Source organism: Malus sylvestris, chromosome 3, assembly GCF_916048215.2.
Source record: "Malus sylvestris chromosome 3, drMalSylv7.2, whole genome shotgun sequence".
NCBI lineage: Eukaryota > Viridiplantae > Streptophyta > Magnoliopsida > Rosales > Rosaceae > Malus > Malus sylvestris.
In genome coordinates this window covers 3,721,594-3,738,150 of record NC_062262.1, presented here as the reverse complement: position 1 = coordinate 3,738,150, position 16,557 = coordinate 3,721,594, and the positions used below count along the sequence as shown (strand labels likewise).

Genomic DNA, 16,557 nt, shown 5'->3' with positions numbered 1-16,557 from the left:
AGTCTTTTCAAATGACTCGTTTTTTTTTTTTTTTGTGAAAATGCTTTGAGTTCAAGATTCACTTGCATTTTTACTAAAAATTAGTTTCAAAAGCACTCTCATAAAAAACATTTTCAATCATTTTAAAAACACTTCAAACGAGTATATTTGAACACTAGCTTGATTTGCATACTTAAACACCAAACGAGATTCAAGATTATGGCTTCGACATAAACGTGTGCGATGCAAAATACAAGGTACGCACGCGCTACCATCGACTGGAGAAAGAAAGACGATTTAAGCAAAACATAACATTGCTTATTGTTAAGTACTGGATAGTCCCACAGGTTTGTAATTAGACAGTAACTGGAAGTACAGAACCAAACAACAACCGGAGGTGAACAAACGAACACACGATATATACAGGCACTCGAGCGAGGGTTATTACTGTCTGTCGAACAACCGGAGGTGCACAAACGAACACACGATATATACAGGCACTCGAGCGAGGGTTATTACTGTTTGTCGAACAACCGGAGGTGCACAAACGAACACACGATATATACAGGCACTCGAGCGAGGGTTATTACTGTTTGTCATTCCGGCATGTCAACTAAAGCAGCGTCTCACTTCTTCGTCATCATCATTATCTAGTAACCACCTTGAATAAAAGCATTCAAGCGGCTTAGCTCCTCCCGGTGCTCACTCACCACAGCACGAACCACGTCACCAATGGACACCATTCCAACCATTTTCCCGTTGTCCATTACTGGAATGTGCCTGATTCGGTTATCTACGCATAATACACACAAATTTCAAGTTTAAAACAGCTTCCTTGCATGGAAGAAACTTCTGTAACAAGAAGCAGAAGATAATACCTGTCATGAGTTGCATTGCCCGCAAAACTTTGGTGTCAGGGGTGACAGTGATAAGCTTGTTCTGCAGGCACCGCGTTTTTACATTTTCAATCAGATGTTAAACATTCATGAAACTTCAACAAATGTAAAGGGATGTAAATCCTAGTAAGATTGCAAAGTTTCCTGTAAAAGGAGTACGAATTGGGTATAACAAGTTATACCTCCTCGGTCATGATATCCCCAACTTTGGTTGACTTGGATGATCTTCCCTGAACTATGATCTTCCTGAGATAATCTGAAAATTATCCGCCAAACAGAAATACAATTAATTATGGAGAATCCAAACATAACTTCTGATCATTGTTAGTTCAGCATGTACAGCCAATAGTGTACTACACATAAAGTGACCCATGCAAACCAGATAACATTTCTAATTTACTATCACTCGCCCGCCAAAACTCTAGCAGCATACAAACCCTTGGGGCCAACCAAAATAAAAGTTGCTTTGAGCAGTAATTGTTCTAAGAATATCATGTAATCAAAATTACAGACAGTGATTACCCCTTCAAACTTTCCCAAATGTTTGCCCAACTATTTGTGCTCACCAAATTTACCATTCTATTTTAGCTTATTGTTCAGCAACAAGTGCATGTATGAGCTCATTCATTCTGCCCGGTGCTGTTCTTCAACCTTAAACTCACGAATTTGTTCCTACTTTCAAGAGTAAAGCTCCATATCAATTGTAGGATAGATTAATAATGAATTTCTATTGGTATTATCCTTACTCAAAGTGATCTAGACCATTGTTTCCAGAAATAATTCTCAGAAAAATGAAATCGAATCTAAACAAGCTTCCCTAGGGAGCTGCTGAAACACCTGAAATTGAAATGCATAAATTTCTCACAGCTGGCATGTTCCCCTAACAAATTTCAGACAAGAATAATCCAGCTCCGAATACAAAGACCATTCACATCATGATCTCAAACAAGTGCGGCACGGTATGTATCAGTATATTACATAAGCCTACCTCTCTCTGTTATGATTCCTGCGGGAGATTTTTCCTCTCCGGATTTCACAACAACTAAGGCTCCAACATTGTGCTGGGTCATCTGCAAGGGAATTTTTAATTATTTATGACTAAAATCCTTCATTCCAAAGATTGTAAAATCATTGCACGAACACGAACTTTCATAAAGCTCGAATATGCTTACCGACTTAACAGCATCATAAACAGAGTCATCGGTTGTGCACCAGAGCCAGGAACCATCAGCACCTTTACCTTTTGCATTCATGACATCTGCAATTCTGGTGCTTTCAAAACCCTGCTCTTCTATGCGGGCATTGGCAGGCGTAGCAGACTCAAAACGTGAAAACGCAACAGGCTGGAGCAGGGGATTCACAAGACGGATGTGTCTCAAAACTCCATTTTTCACAATGCTTCCGTGTGATGTAAAAGTTTTGAGTACTCCTTGCATTTTACCTGTCTGAAGAGACAGGTTACATTCATAAACAACATAACATTAATTTGCCACAACGGATGAATGATTTTCGTCATAATGAAGTACTCTATTTAATTAGTATCAATCAGCATAGTATTTGGTTCGTTCAATCACCTTACTTTCTCAGCTTTGCATTGTAAATTCGTAATACATAAAACACTTAGGATCTCATACTCCCATGATATAGCCAAGACTTCATGAACAAAATATTCAAGGAAAATTATAATAACATACGGTAGTTTCTTGGAAGCCAAACACACCACAAATGGAACTGCGTCCTGCAACACATACCAAAATAAGCACTTTTCAAATTACTTATTTATTAAGCACTTTTGAGTTTCAAGGGTGTAGGTGTAGTAGTCAATCTAATGTCTAGAGTTTGATGAATTTGGTTAGAAGTAAGCTTTACTTTTAAAAACAAATTTCTAAAACTCCCAAAGAACACAATTTAATCAATACTTTCTTCTTTCAATAGAAAGACTTGACTAAGTCAAAATCTTCACAAAGTGCTTTTGACAAACTGATAAAAGAGAGATCCAAAATTGTCCCTCTCCAAATTAATAAATGAATAAATCCATGATAGAAGTTTCCCCTAAAAAATACCAGCTAGCAGTACAAAGTGCCCAAGAGTTCACACACACACACACACACATATATATATATATATATTATGATTATGTATATATCAAATACACACTTGATTCGATCAGATGAAGTCGCTCACTTCAGAACCCAAAATTTAATTTCCTTCAAAAAATATGAAAAATGAAAAGAAACTTGAAATCTTTTGATCTATCACAGTAAAGTTTCAATCTTTACTGAATGAAAAGAACTTCAGAAATGATCAATCAATGATTTATTTCAGCTATGGAAGTTGCAGATGAGATTTCATAAGCTAGCAAAAGATTGAAGAAGAAGAAGAAGAAGGTGGAGTTAGAGAGAGAAAATTACCAAAGAGGAGAATGAAAGAGAGAAGGGCAGCTGCAAATTTTCTTCGGGCTTTCACATAGAGATGGAGACCCGTCCCGTCCCAATACCTAGTATTTTGACTTCTTATGCCACCTGAAGCTGCTCGGGCATTGAGTACAGGGTACTGGGTACTGGGTACTGGGTACTTTAACGGCGTTTGTAATGGATAAATTAAACCGTTTAGGTTACGTGGATCTCTCTGACACGCGTCTGAAAAGGCGCAAATCTGAAATCATCTAACGGTGCTTCTTTTTTCGGACGAAACTAACGGTTACTGTCTTTTTTTAAATTCTTTTTTTTTACTTTTTTTTTTTTTAAACTATTACTTTAGTCTAAAGAAAGCATTGCAATTGGCACTGTTCCTTACTGTTCATGGCTACAGTCAATTGTTTGCCACTTGATTTCACCTTATTTACAAGGAACCCATCAGATTTGGGCTGGGTTGGAAGGGTAATTATTAGAACTTAGAAGGGTAAATTTGTCCGTAGGGTTCACTGCCTTCGACTTCTTCTTGCTCTCTCTTCATTTCCCTCAACCTGTAGCCCCAGCGCCGCTCACCCCCATTCTTCTTCTTTTCTAAAACCTAGCCGTCCCTCCATCTCTCTCAACCCTAAACCATCTTCCCCTTCTCCGTAAAACCTAGAGGCCGAGAGGCCTGAGTCCACATCACAACTCGCCACTCCGGCGAGCCTCAACTCCATCAAACAACCACTAGCTCCCTGGACTCCCCTTTCTTTTCTCTGTAAACACCGAGGCGCACCAACGCCTCCATTTTCCGGCAAAACATGACTACAGCACCACCACCACTCGCTCCATCTCACAGAACCACTATCACTCACTCTGTTCTGCTCAGGAGACACAGGCGAGGCTTTCACTGTGCACTGGCTCCTGCCACTGTTCGTCGACTTCTCCTACGAGACTCACCTCTCCTGACCTCGGTAAGCCACCCTTACACTCCTCCCTTATATTTTCAATTTGGGACTCGAATTCAAGCTTACATGTCTTTTAGTTTTTCATGCTTCTTTCATCCAATCATCATAGCCCTTTCCTCTCTGTCTCTTTATAAACAATTTCCAATTGGTTTTTAGAGAGAGAAAGTGGCAGCAGCAGCAGTGGGAAGGAATAAGGACTATTCTTGTCTCTGTGATCGTCTCTGCCCTTCGAAGCTCTAGGGTTTGGCTTTGGCTCTGTAAGTTGTTGAGGTAGTTATTAATCCGTACTTTGATTGTAATTTTTTTTTTTAGTATTCAGTAAGTTTGATCAAATGCGTTTCTTTGGACTTGCATAAGTTGTGTATAAAATTGCTTTAATCATCTATTGGGTTCCTTTTGTATTTTTGAGTTTTGGGTTTTGCTAGAAATTGTATAAAATTTGACCAAATTGCATAAATTATTGAGCTTTTGTTTGGTATTTTTATGGCTACTATGCTAATTAGTTCATACCCAAAAAGGAGCAGAGAATTAACTGTTCTAATCAGTAATTCCCCACTCTGAGAACTTGAGACCTTGGCTTGGACTGATATGCATTTCCAATGTTTTAGATTACATTGATCTGTATTATTTTAAAGTATATATAAAGATTAGTTTTTAGGTGTAAGCACTAAATATTGGATATATGGTATTTTCAGGTTCTTTGACATCCAATTGCATATAATCTCAATTTTCTCATGCAATTTTTGTCTGAGCTTCGGAATCGTTGAAAAATTTGTCTAAATAATTAATTGATTGAAATGGCTGTTAGTAATGAATGAGGTGTTTACTGTTTTTTGGTGTGTACAGAGCGAAAGATATGTTGTTAACAAGGGCAAAAACAAGATGCAGTTTGCTGCATATAGAAAACAGAGGTTAGTTTGATTCCAACTCCTTTTCTTAGTTTATTTGAATCAGAAATTGGTAAGTTCAAGTCCAATTTGATGATTTCTGGCAGATTCTTTAATCAGTGATTTTCTTAACCCTGATTACACGTAAGAATCCTATTTGATAATGAAATAACATAGTTATTTTAGTTATAGTAAGGATTAAAAGCTTTCTTTTATCTGTCCAGTTTTTCCAAACTTAATAAATTAGGTTAGTTTTTAATACCTTTTTTATACTGCTCAATAAAAAATTTGTTAATCATTTTATTACATATAAAATAAATTTTTTCCTTTTTACATTGCATTTTAAATCTTTGCAAATAACTTGATTCAATATTGTCATATGGTATACATATTTCTATGCTAATGAGCGTATCCAATTTAGTTTAGTTGAATCAAATGTTGATAAACTTGAGTCCAATTCGGTCATTGGCTGCCAAACTCTAAGATCACTAATTTTGGCAATCCTAATGACACACATCAATCCCAATTAACAATGAAATCACATGGTTGTCATACTTATAGTAAAAACTAAGAGTTCTTTCATCTCTCCAGTTGTCCAAAGTTAACAAATTAAATTAGTTTTCTACACCTTTTTCATGCTGATTGGCTAAGAATGTGTGTATCATTTTCATACATGCCAAATAAGATTTCTGCTTTTTGTAATCCATTTCTAATCTTTATAAATTAATTGATTTAGTATTGTTATATAGTATATAAATTGGCATGTTAAGTGTATCAGTCTGTTGTTTTAATAGTTTTATTTTTTAATTAATCACTTTCCTTTCTGTTATATCTTTGCATTTTAAATTGAAGTTATTTACTAGAGTAATTATGTTTGTTTGATTGTAGGGATCCTATTGAAAAGCAATGAAGAAGAATTGAATTATTCTATTGCAGAGCTCAAGATAAACTACGCTTCTTTACCAGAAAAATTTACGAAATAAGAGTTGGATAAGATGGTAAGTAAGTGGGTTTGGTATTCAATGTGGCTGTGTTTAGTTAATTTCTGTAGAGTATTAAATGCTTGAATACAAAGACTTTTGGCCTTCTTTGATGTCATAATTTTTGTTCCATCTTCTTTTGAATTTCTGTGCAAATATTTTTGAAGCCCAAGTGATTCAGATTTCAAATTTATGTGTACATTGATAAGTGTGGGTGTAGACACCCAATATGATTCTTACATGGTGTTGCTATGTGGATTTTGACGGAATTATATTGGGCATTGTCCAAATTTTGGTTTAGCTGCAGATGAAGCAAGATCAAAAGGTTATAAATTAGAGGTATAATTTAATTTTTATATTTGATGCATCGTTGGATTAATGAATACAGTAGGAACATTGACTTGGAGTATGTGCTTTCGTTCATTTTTTAGAATGGAAAACTGAATTTTGTGTTTTTATGAGTGTGTATATACTCAGTACTTATTTTAATTACAGTGGAAGTGATTGAAAATTATCGAGAATTAGTAAAGTTTACACACCGAAAGAAATAGATCGAAAATAGCATTATTTAGTAGTAAGGAAAATTAGGGTTTCAATTAAAGGATGGCAGGAGGAGGAGGAGGAAGACCTTTGGGGCAAACACCAACTTGGGCAGTTGTCGATATTTGTTTTCATTTGGTTTTGGTTTTGATCCACATCAAATATTTCATTCATTTAATTGGAAAGGTTTCCTTTCACACGTAATTGGGTTAATTTCATCTTATCAAGTCACTTTCGGGTTTATTATGAATGCGAAATGAATTATTTTGATTAAATTTGAATTGCAATCCTTGCAGTGGTTGACAAAGAGAAACAAAAGAGCTCTCTATGAAGCTCTTGAGAATATGCTATTAGGTTTAACGCACAGTTTTTAAACCTCTTAAACCCTGTTCGTTTTAGTGTTTTGCTTCATTATTTAACATTCATTTGGATTTGTGATTGATATCAACTTGGTCACGTTTTCATACTTGCAAAGCATCTTTAGAGTAATGCCTTTAAACTGTGTCAATTTTTCAATGAAAAACCTTGAGAACCTTATTCAGTATTTGGCGATTAGATGAAACATCAACATAATTTCCCTCGCTTTGACCGATTCTCTGTGATTAAAGTCTGGAAAAATACAGTCCTTGCCTCTTCCGTCTCGCAGACCCCGCGAGAACGACGGTCTCCCCTCCATCCTATCCTCCTCTCGCCGCCGTCACCCTTCTCTCGCCCCTTCGTCTTACTCATTTCTCTGTCTCTAGAATCGATCAATCTATTCGAAGAGGATCGACAGTTTTTTTTGGGGGGCGAAGATTTGATTGGCACTTTGAAATGGAAGCTCGAGGGAGCAGCAAGAGCCAGACGGAGCCTAAGAAACGCCAATCGAAGACGCCCAGAAAGCCCAAAGATAGTGTTCTCGAACAGAGTTTCTCTCTCTCCTGTCTCTCCTCTCTCTCCGCCTTCGTTTTCTGTATGCATGTTTTAGTTTGAATATTCATTAGCCATGCTTTCAATTTTTCTGCAGAATCACCAGCGGAATTCTTTGTGAAGAACAAGAACATTGCTGGGTTCGATAATGTATGCTTTTTCTTTTACATTATTGTTTTACCTTTCTTTTTTGGACGAAAGTTGGAATCTTATGGTTTTTAATTTAAAGACTAGGAATATGAATGTTGTAGTGGAGGTTGAAGTTGTTTTCCACAATTTTGTTATGAATTCTCAATGTTTGATGAATTCGGGAAATCAATTTTGTTATCTCTTTTGCAGTTATGATCGTATGAGTTGGAATTTGGATTTTCACACTTTCCAGAAGCTGCACGCACAATATACTTTTTTCAAGCTTAATTTTATGCGATTGCAATTTCTCTGGTTCAATTGCAAGTGCTTTATTGTACTTATCTGTTGATTAAAATTGGCAGGAGCTACTGAGTTCGAGCCTTCATGGGCTGAGGTATGTCAAAATTTCGTACTTCTGAAATGGTTGTCACCTTATTATTTGTTCATGTGCATGTGCCAAGTTATGATGGTGCTCATTGCTCTAGGAAAATTGGGAGGGGAAATTTTCATATGCTTTGTGGAATCTTTGATGCAATTAGCATTTTAAATTTGACTCCTCCCATTAGTTCTTTTTCTTTATGATAAATTCTGTTGTAATCTATGTGTGTTACTAATGAAAAAGATAAAGGTTTAGCCATCATCCTTAATGGTCCCTGAAACTCAGATCTGTGTTGATGGGTACTTTCACTTGCATGCATATGGTGATAATTGTGGCAGATGCCGTTATGATTCATAACTACGCAATTTCCTCTCATATTTTCTTTGGTTGTGTAATGATTTTCTTTTGTCCTAACTTCACTTGCCATCATATGTTCAGGCTTGGGTTACCCTTGGTAGAACATAGTTAAACTTTGGGGAGCCTGATAGTGCCATTCAAAGCTTCGACAGAGCATTAGCCATCAAGGTATTGTTTCACCTTTCAAGAAATTATAATATGTAGTTCTCAAAGCTTCTTACGCTGTTTTTTGATGCGTCGTTGAGCCACTGACCTTAGGTGGAGTCTGATATTGCAATATTATGTGCTAATCTAATAAACCCTGCAACTTATTTGTCTTCATTATGAGTAATTTTTGGTTTTTTTCATTGAAATAGGGATTTAGTGGATGATTGTTTTTAACGCATATTAGTTAAAATGAGTTGAGTATTGGGTGCTAATCCCATGTTTGCAAATCACAGTACCCTAAGGAAGAAACATTGTCTGCACAATCTTTAATACCTGTTCAAGCAAGAATCTTTTCCCAAACTAAAAAGCTTACATTTCAAAACCTATAAAGGATGTGCCACTATCATCTTACTTTTTCAATACCTAAACCATGCAGTAATGCATGGGCTGGATATTGCTCCTTTCAAGTTTCAAATCATCAAATGCTAAAGGTTTCTAGATAAATCATAATATATATGCATGGTCACGTGATTTTGATTTTGATGCAATGTAATGTTGTGATTCGGGTCACAAGAACATAGAAGTTTTTGTCTTTGGTTAATAATCAAAAAGCTGTCCAAGCTTTTAAAGTTCACATTATTTAGTCAGAATATTATAATATTTCAAACATATAGGCCAAAAGAGTCGTCAGAGGACTAAAATGGTTCATTTTTTTTAACAAGTGATATTATCTACATTAAGGGGAGGGGGTGAGCTTAGCCTCACAATGGGCTAGCAATAATATGATTCAAACTCGCGTTTAGCGAGAATCGAACCTAAGACCTCTCACTTACAAGTGAAGAGGAATACTACTAGACCGTAGTACTAAGTGGTCATTTGATATTGAAGCTAAATAATGTACTTCACCATCACCATCTAATGCACTCTATGTATGTGGATTTCAAAAATCACTTATCACCATTGTTTTCCAGAGAGAGAGAGAGAGAGAGAGAGAGAGAGAGAGCTTTAACTGTTTGGAAAGATAGGGACATTGGTCCAACCATTTAAGACATTTGGGGTCAAAAAATGCCGTTTTTGGCAAGAAATATATCGATGGCTACAGAGAGATGGAGAGCACCATGGAAATGTAATAAAACCACCAAGCCGTTAGAAATCTCTTCGATTCTCCCTCTCAGAAACTACGAAGCACAACAACCTCTTGCTGAAAAAACCGTGAATTTGGTCCCAATTCGAAGGAAATTTAAGCCCATAAAAGCCTTGGTTTCCTGGTGAATTCTTCGGCCGATTTGGGGTAGGTAATTTTGTGATTTGCAGTTTATTTTGAGAAATGATTGATGGGTTTGCAGTTCATTTTACCATTTCTAGAATTTTGCAGTTTATTTTGGGGGTTTACACTCAAATTGAGAAAGCACATATGAACACAAAGGCTCGAGGATGTACGACAACTTGGATATGATAGGGTACAAGCTGTGACATTTCTGCAAATTTAGTTTTTTTTTTCATTTTAGGGGTTTTTTAACTGTTTATTTTTTGGGTTTTGTCTAATTTTTGTGGTCTGCTTTATAGATTGTTCTCTTTGGAATTCCAGCCTTGAGCTTCTTCTTGCCTGGTGCCTTCATTGAGTATTGGAGCATTAAAACACAGGTGTGTGTTTTGTCGACGTAAGAGGAGAACGACATAAGAACATCCGTCTCTGTATTTTTTGTGTTTTTTCTAACCCATCAATTTCTTTTGAGTCGACCAAATAGTCCCAGCTTGCAACTTATGTTGTGAAGTATTATTGTCTGAAAAATTTATGCATGTATATTTTATGTGTGTGTTCGCGTGCACACCTCCGCATGGTGTTAATCTCTGTGGGTCATCTATATATATTTAGACATATCTGTGTGTGTGTGTGTGGAATGCAACATATCGGATTTAGGTTATACTGTGCATAGTTTTATTGTCTACTGTTACATTCAGGTCTTCACTCCACATTTCATAAGTTCAAATTCCATAGAAGTCAATTATGCAGATTGCTTCTTAGTTACACTCAGATGATAATGTATTTACAGTCCTTGACATGTTTTTAAAGTTTGCATTTTCAATGCATATTTCATTAACTAAGCTTTATCAGCGGAACATCATCGAAAATTTGTTACGGAAAATACTATTGCTAGATTATGATATATCTACTTTAGTTTTCAGGATTACACATTGTTTTACGATATAAAATAGATGTTCTAACTTGATTTGATGCAGGGGTATGCATTAGCTAACATTAATTCTGCTTGGTATTTCTCAAATTCTATGGTGTGGAAGACTCTTTCTCTGAGAATGGCTGACTACAACTGAATATCCTTCTTCCTTTCTCCTTTATTTGAAGCAGTGATAACTCAGTCAACTATGAGTAGATGTATAATGGCCTGCTTCGGTGCTCACTTGGTAAAGTTTTTTGGTCACATAACGGTGCTGGAGTTGGGAACTTCTTGGATCTTAAATCATTGGTTGCCTAACATTCTCTATATCGAAAGACATCATTTTTGTTACCAAATTTTATATATTTTAGACAATGAATGTGAGTGCAGTGGACTATGAGTCAGTGAACAGGGAGTTACTAATTTTGTTATATGAGATTTGGTTAAATGTCTAATACACATAGTTGCTTAGGTTTGTTTACATTGGTGGTAAATTCTTGCATTCTTTTCAATTTTGTTTTATTGTAATTCGTCTTGGTTTATGGATCTTGCATTGCTTACGTGAAATGGTTATATTTCAGTGTTTGTGAGATGTCGTATTGTGTGTTTGTGGCTTAGTGAGAGTTAGATTTAGATTGTGTAGAAAATGTGGGCTTCGGAGTGTAACCCAATTAGCAATTTGGAGTGACTGGGGAGAAGTATTCTGAGCTGCAGTGGGACTCAGTGAGACCATGTCGACGGACCTAAACCTCAACTATGGAGGGAAGCTCGCTACTCTGTCTCAACTGATTCTTTTCTTCTCCCCATTCCTCCAAAAGCCCCCCTTCATTTTGGTTTTCTGTGTTGGATTTCTCTTCAATTTTGATTTCCCATTTAGAACAATGATCATTTCGTTTCCCTTTTTCTTTTTTCTTTGTTGGGGTTTTCAATTGCCGTGTTTTAATTAAATTTAATTTATCTGTGGTTTGGTTCCTAAAAAAATAGAACCATTTCCTGTATTTTCTGGATAATTCTTTTATCCCCTTTCTTCTGCGTTTAATTTGCTTAGGAAAATTTTTTTTGGAACCGAAAGTGTATGTCTCTTAATGTGATTAAACTCTGTTAACAAGGATTTCGGTCTCTAGATTTTTCATGGTGGAATTCTTATGGTGATAATTTTCTGCCGATGTCTTTGTTTTTGTACTTCTCTCAATTGTATATAAATTCAATAAATTGTGAAATTTTTGGTGTGGTGTATTCAATGAATTGGCCAAACGGATTGATAATTAACAATAGTAATAGTTGCTTTCACTATGCAACACTTATGGTGAAGCTGTAGATACCAATGTTATATCTGAAGTGTATACCCTTCGGATTGCAGTCAAGGGGCAGAAAATTTATCTAACAATGCTGGTCGCCTTCCCATTAATAAAATAAGGGATCCAAACTTAAATCATGCTGAGTTTTCTGATCTTCCAGTTGAGGACAAGTAACAGGCTCTGCTGGTAGAGGCCCTTCGTGGCCAGACTAAGAAGTTCAATACCATAGTGGCAGTCCGGCCGATTTGAGGTGGGTAATACAAACTTTTATGTTAAGTTGATTCGTTTTGGTTTTTTAGGATGCTTAATTTCATCTGGAAACAAGGCTGAGCATCCAAAAGTTTTAAATTTATACCCATTATTCAATACTAGCTCAATAATCATCATGTTTTCTCTGACTTTGTTTGTGAATTCTGATATATAATCATATTTTAAGAGTTTTGTATTGGGGAAACGTTAGGAGCCGATTGTCCCACTTCGAAAAAACAGCAGCAGTGGGTCCTATTTAATATTAATCTAATTGACGAGACTATGGACTGGGCAACTTCTACAAACTGCAGTACTACTACTCATGCGAGGTCTATTTCATTTCCTCTTTGCTCTCTAAATCTTCATAACTTGCTTTTACGTGCATTTTTTGTTTGGTTCTTATTTAAAATGAATCTAATTGAATATTCATAATCAAAAGAATTAATTTTTCTAATTGCCCAATTTTGCAGGTTTTGTATTCAATTCTATGTCATTGCTTTATCTTAAGGCAGTTGAAATGTGCATACAATATCTTAGTTTTTGTTTTTTCTTCTTTGGCTGCTTAGAGATTATGGGTCACCAACCTGGTTTTTAATGGTATAGCAAAAGTTTGCATCTTTTTGTAAGCTACGAAATAAATATCAGATTATCTTTGGCTGCTGCATGCCTATTGCAGAAAACACCACGAGTATTTTCCAGATCTTTCATCAATAACTCCATGAAATAATCTTTCGGCACCCCTCCATGGCATAGAAGGGAAATTAAATTCCTCGAAAATTTTGTATTCCTAGGCTTTGTACTGAAAGATGAAAACGTCGACTTAAAAACTACGTCTTCATTTATTTGCTCTGCATCTGAAATTCTCAACCGTAGGGGGAGCAATACAAATTAGGCAAACATGCATTCAAAATAATGGGTGTACCTTACTCCAACTATCTCCAACGAATTCACCGTTTGACCATCCAGCATCTGTCTATCTATCTCAACATTGGACATGGAATGCTGTAGGACTAGGAGAAATGCCCTACCCATCGGGGCAATCCATCTCTCGACATTCCAGCTGCATTTCCCAGAAACCATTGAGGATTCAATTGGTTCACAGCCATCTGCTTCCTCCACAGATCTTCTTCACAGCACAACATCTGCCTTCGTCTCACTCTCACTACTCAGGTATTTCACTGATTTGGGGTTTTACGCAATTACAAATTTAAGTCCATTCATGTGTTGATCTCGGTTTATTTCTGTCACTCTCTATCTGACTTGAAAATGAAAACCCTAATTTTAGATTGTTCTCTGAATCCAAATTGATTTCATTCACAACAATTCTTAACAAATTTCCCCAATATTACATTTTCCCTTATTATTTTCATACATTTTATGGTTCTAATCAGTCTTTTTCGACCTTTATCACTCCCTATACAATTGTGAATAAGTAAGTTCCATGTCTGCAAAACTCTAATTACTTTGATCTAATTATCTTTCAGGAACCTAATCCCTGAACTTATTAAATTCGTTAGAGAGGTGATTTTGGATTGAATCCCAAAGTTCTCTTCCTATTTCTAGGGTTGGTGTTTTGTGCACATTTTGGGTGGTAGGTGTTGTGAATCATCACATTTTATTGAAGGTATTTGATCTGGGTAATTCTAAACCCATGTTTGGTAGTGCAAAAGTGGTCTTGATTCTTCTGCAGCTTACTGCAGTTGTGGAAGTTGTAGTTTTGAGATAGTATAGGTTAAGTTCAAAACATCCTTGAGAAATAAGGGTTGGCACAGATGGGTAGGCCATTGGTTTTTGAGATCTTGGACAAACCAGCCACAAGTTGTTTCATAGGAATATGCAGTGCAATTTGGTTCTACATACAGAAGAAAAACATTGGCTATTCACATGTGGGCTTGAGTTATGAAACTGCGGTTGCAGGGCACCATTGGAGGATTATAACTTCAGCTTTCTCTCATATAAGCATGAAGGCCGTGTCGAAGCTGGTTAAAAACGATTCCTCAGTGCATCAGGTAACTTCTATATGGTTTTCCCAAAATTAGATCACTTCTAATTCCAATCTGTGGTCTTCAATCATGTTGTCTTCGTCTGTTTTTAATTGTTGGGGCAGGTTCTTGACTATTTTCAGGGTATGTGGCTGTGAGCCCACATCAGAGGCCGGTTCGACATTCCATTGTTTGTGAGGTTGCCACGAAGAGGCCTAACTCTGCCGTGAAGAGAGATCGGCAGGCCGAAAAGAGGAGGATTTACAACAAACCCAGAAATCTGAAATCAAAACCCGGATGAAGTAGGTACTTCTCTTTTCGGCAAGTTCATTTGATTTTAGCTGAGGGTTTTGCTTCTTTTGGCTTGCATTGTATATAAAATAAGTTTATTCTGACTGTTGTCTTAGGTAAGGGGCATAATAGTCTTGAGCAGATTGCTGAAAAGTAACCCACTGCTAGCTTTCCTTTTTGTAAATTAGTTTGTGAGACTATCAGTTAAAACTTATTTCAAAAAAGACAGATTTTCTGCTTTACATATTTTCTTTGAATATGCATGTTGGATATGGTGTGCATTGTCCTACTGTATATTGGTGTAGGTTGTGATGTCATTCCACGATTGTGGAGGCAATGTCGGGGATGATGTACATATCCCACTTCCTCACTGGGTGACAGAAATTGGCCAAAAGAATCCTGATATATATTTTACTAATAAAGAAGGGAAACACAACACTGAATTTCTCACTTTGGGAATTGATAAAGGGCGGGTTTTAAGAGGCCGCACTGCTGTTGAGGTATGGTATTCTAGAATTACTTAGTTATGCTGGTATTTTATTTCTATGGATTGCCATATCTCCTTCCCTATATTTGTCTTCTTTTACGTGTTCCACACATGTTTTGAAATAAACTATTGTTAAACCTATTCCAACTTATATGTTCTATATTTCTAAGAATTTTCCTTTTGTATGCCTTAAGAATCAGACCCTATGCATTCTTACTGTTTAATGCTGAGAGTTTCTATTCTGTTATATTATAATGGAACCAATGCAGGTTGCCTTTGAACAGTTGTGGTTACAAAATTAGCTACTTGAACAAGTCCTCAACACTTTATGTTTTTAATTACCTGTTGAAATGGCTGCCTACACTGCAGGACACATTATATGTGTGAACTATATGTCTCTTAAGGAAACAAAACTTTTTTGGAAACCATCTCTTTCTAATCAAAGATGTTCAGTTTCTTCCCACTCATTGTACAATGTGTTTTTATGCCAGCTCACTTGAATGTATATAAAAGCAAATATTATATGAGTTTGACTTGCATTTTGTTTCCCTGCCGTAATCAAATTTGGATCTAATGCATGGCTGCCTTTAAAAACCTTTTAGCATTTCAAGACATTTATTCTTCACTGCATGGTCTATTAGGTCTCTCGGCTCATTAAAAATCTCATTTTTATGGCTCATTGTAGAGTAAGAACGGTGGTTTAGCGGCCTGGAAACCAGCAGGAGCAGCAGAATGGTTAGAAGTAAGAATTTTAAAGAATTGGAGTCATTTCGTTGAACTTAGTCTGCTGCGTATGAAACTAAAGTTTTTGAAGGCGTTATTAATTAGTATACCTACTGGATATTCTCTTTTCTTTTTTCTCATGTTGAATCCCACAGAATTCTTCGCCGCCATTGTGGTTGAGCATGAATATGTTTAATGTACTTCATCTGCAATTCAGGCTTATAGTTTTGTTTAAGAAGTTGTGACCTGGCCCCAGGAACAAAGAGAATGATCAATTTATTACCAATGCTGCACGGTACCTGGAAAATACACATATTTTGCCATCTTTAACTAAAAGGGCAAAATATGTGTGAACTGCATGTTGCTTATATTTCTTCTGTTTCTTAAGGGAACAGAACTTTTTTGGAAACCATCTCTTTCTAATCAAAGACGTTCAGTTTTTTTCCACTCATTGTACAATGTGTTTATATGCCCACTCACTTCAATGCATATAAAAGCAAAACTGCTTATTTTATCGACCTCATTCACTCATGTATCCATTTGTTTGTTCATAATTGTGTCGAATTTATTCGACTTAAATGTGTTTTATTCATTTGATTATGCCAGAAATAGCTGATTTCCGCGGCAACGCGCGGGCCTAATTTCTAGTCTTATCTAAACTAAATGAGAGAGGAGTTTAATCTGACAATGAGATTGCAATAATGTGATTCGTTTTCGGCAAAAAATTGAACCTAAGATTTTTTGCTTACGAGTGAAAAAAAAATCACTAAACTATAATATTAAGTG

General features: G+C 36.2%; 1 protein-coding gene and 2 long non-coding RNA genes across 8 annotated transcripts; 2 read left to right on the top strand and 1 right to left on the bottom strand.

The window, feature by feature from the left end:
• Window positions 1-220: 220 nt before the first annotated feature.
• LOC126616672 (uncharacterized) lies at window positions 221-536 on the top strand. Its single transcript, XR_007621228.1, has 2 exons — window positions 221-376; window positions 448-536. It is a non-coding gene; the product is annotated as an uncharacterized LOC126616672 (long non-coding RNA).
• Window positions 276-3,434, bottom strand: LOC126616669 (CBS domain-containing protein CBSX3, mitochondrial-like). Of its 6 annotated transcripts, XR_007621227.1 has the most exons (8): window positions 3,287-3,434; window positions 2,570-2,613; window positions 2,048-2,320; window positions 1,864-1,945; window positions 1,058-1,131; window positions 858-918; window positions 466-772; window positions 276-426 (listed from the first exon to the last, which is right to left on the bottom strand). XR_007621227.1 is itself a non-coding variant. In XM_050284757.1 (7 exons), exons 3-7 carry the CDS (start codon window positions 2,309-2,311, stop codon window positions 630-632), a joined length of 624 nt encoding a protein of 207 aa, XP_050140714.1. In that variant the 5' UTR covers window positions 2,312-2,320; window positions 2,450-2,613; window positions 3,287-3,434; the 3' UTR covers window positions 276-629. The 6 variants fall into 6 exon arrangements, 5 of the variants coding, with proteins under 5 accessions (XP_050140714.1, XP_050140715.1, XP_050140712.1 ...); XM_050284757.1 differs by having other exon boundaries at window positions 276-772; window positions 2,450-2,613; XM_050284758.1 differs by having other exon boundaries at window positions 276-772; window positions 2,048-2,316; window positions 2,450-2,613.
• Window positions 3,435-3,868: 434 nt separating this feature from the next.
• LOC126616673 (uncharacterized) lies at window positions 3,869-16,222 on the top strand. Its single transcript, XR_007621229.1, has 15 exons — window positions 3,869-4,242; window positions 4,393-4,506; window positions 5,083-5,147; window positions 6,012-6,121; window positions 6,411-7,565; window positions 7,650-7,702; window positions 7,892-8,075; window positions 8,499-8,585; window positions 9,546-9,855; window positions 9,940-10,024; window positions 10,131-12,617; window positions 13,255-13,458; window positions 13,773-14,297; window positions 14,396-15,061; window positions 15,734-16,222. It is a non-coding gene; the product is annotated as an uncharacterized LOC126616673 (long non-coding RNA).
• Window positions 16,223-16,557: the final 335 nt, after the last annotated feature.

Excerpts from the sequence above, each read along its gene's own strand:
- LOC126616669 (XM_050284757.1), bottom strand. The coding sequence starts at position 2,311 with ATGCAAGGAGTACTCAAAACTTTTACATCACACGGAAGCATTGTGAAA. Across the intron at positions 1,946-2,047 it reads TTTATGATGCTGTTAAGTCG|ATGACCCAGCACAATGTTGG; the intron begins GTAAGCATATTC and ends ATTCCCTTGCAG. Across the intron at positions 1,132-1,863 it reads AGGAATCATAACAGAGAGAG|ATTATCTCAGGAAGATCATA; the intron begins GTAGGCTTATGT and ends GATAATTTTCAG.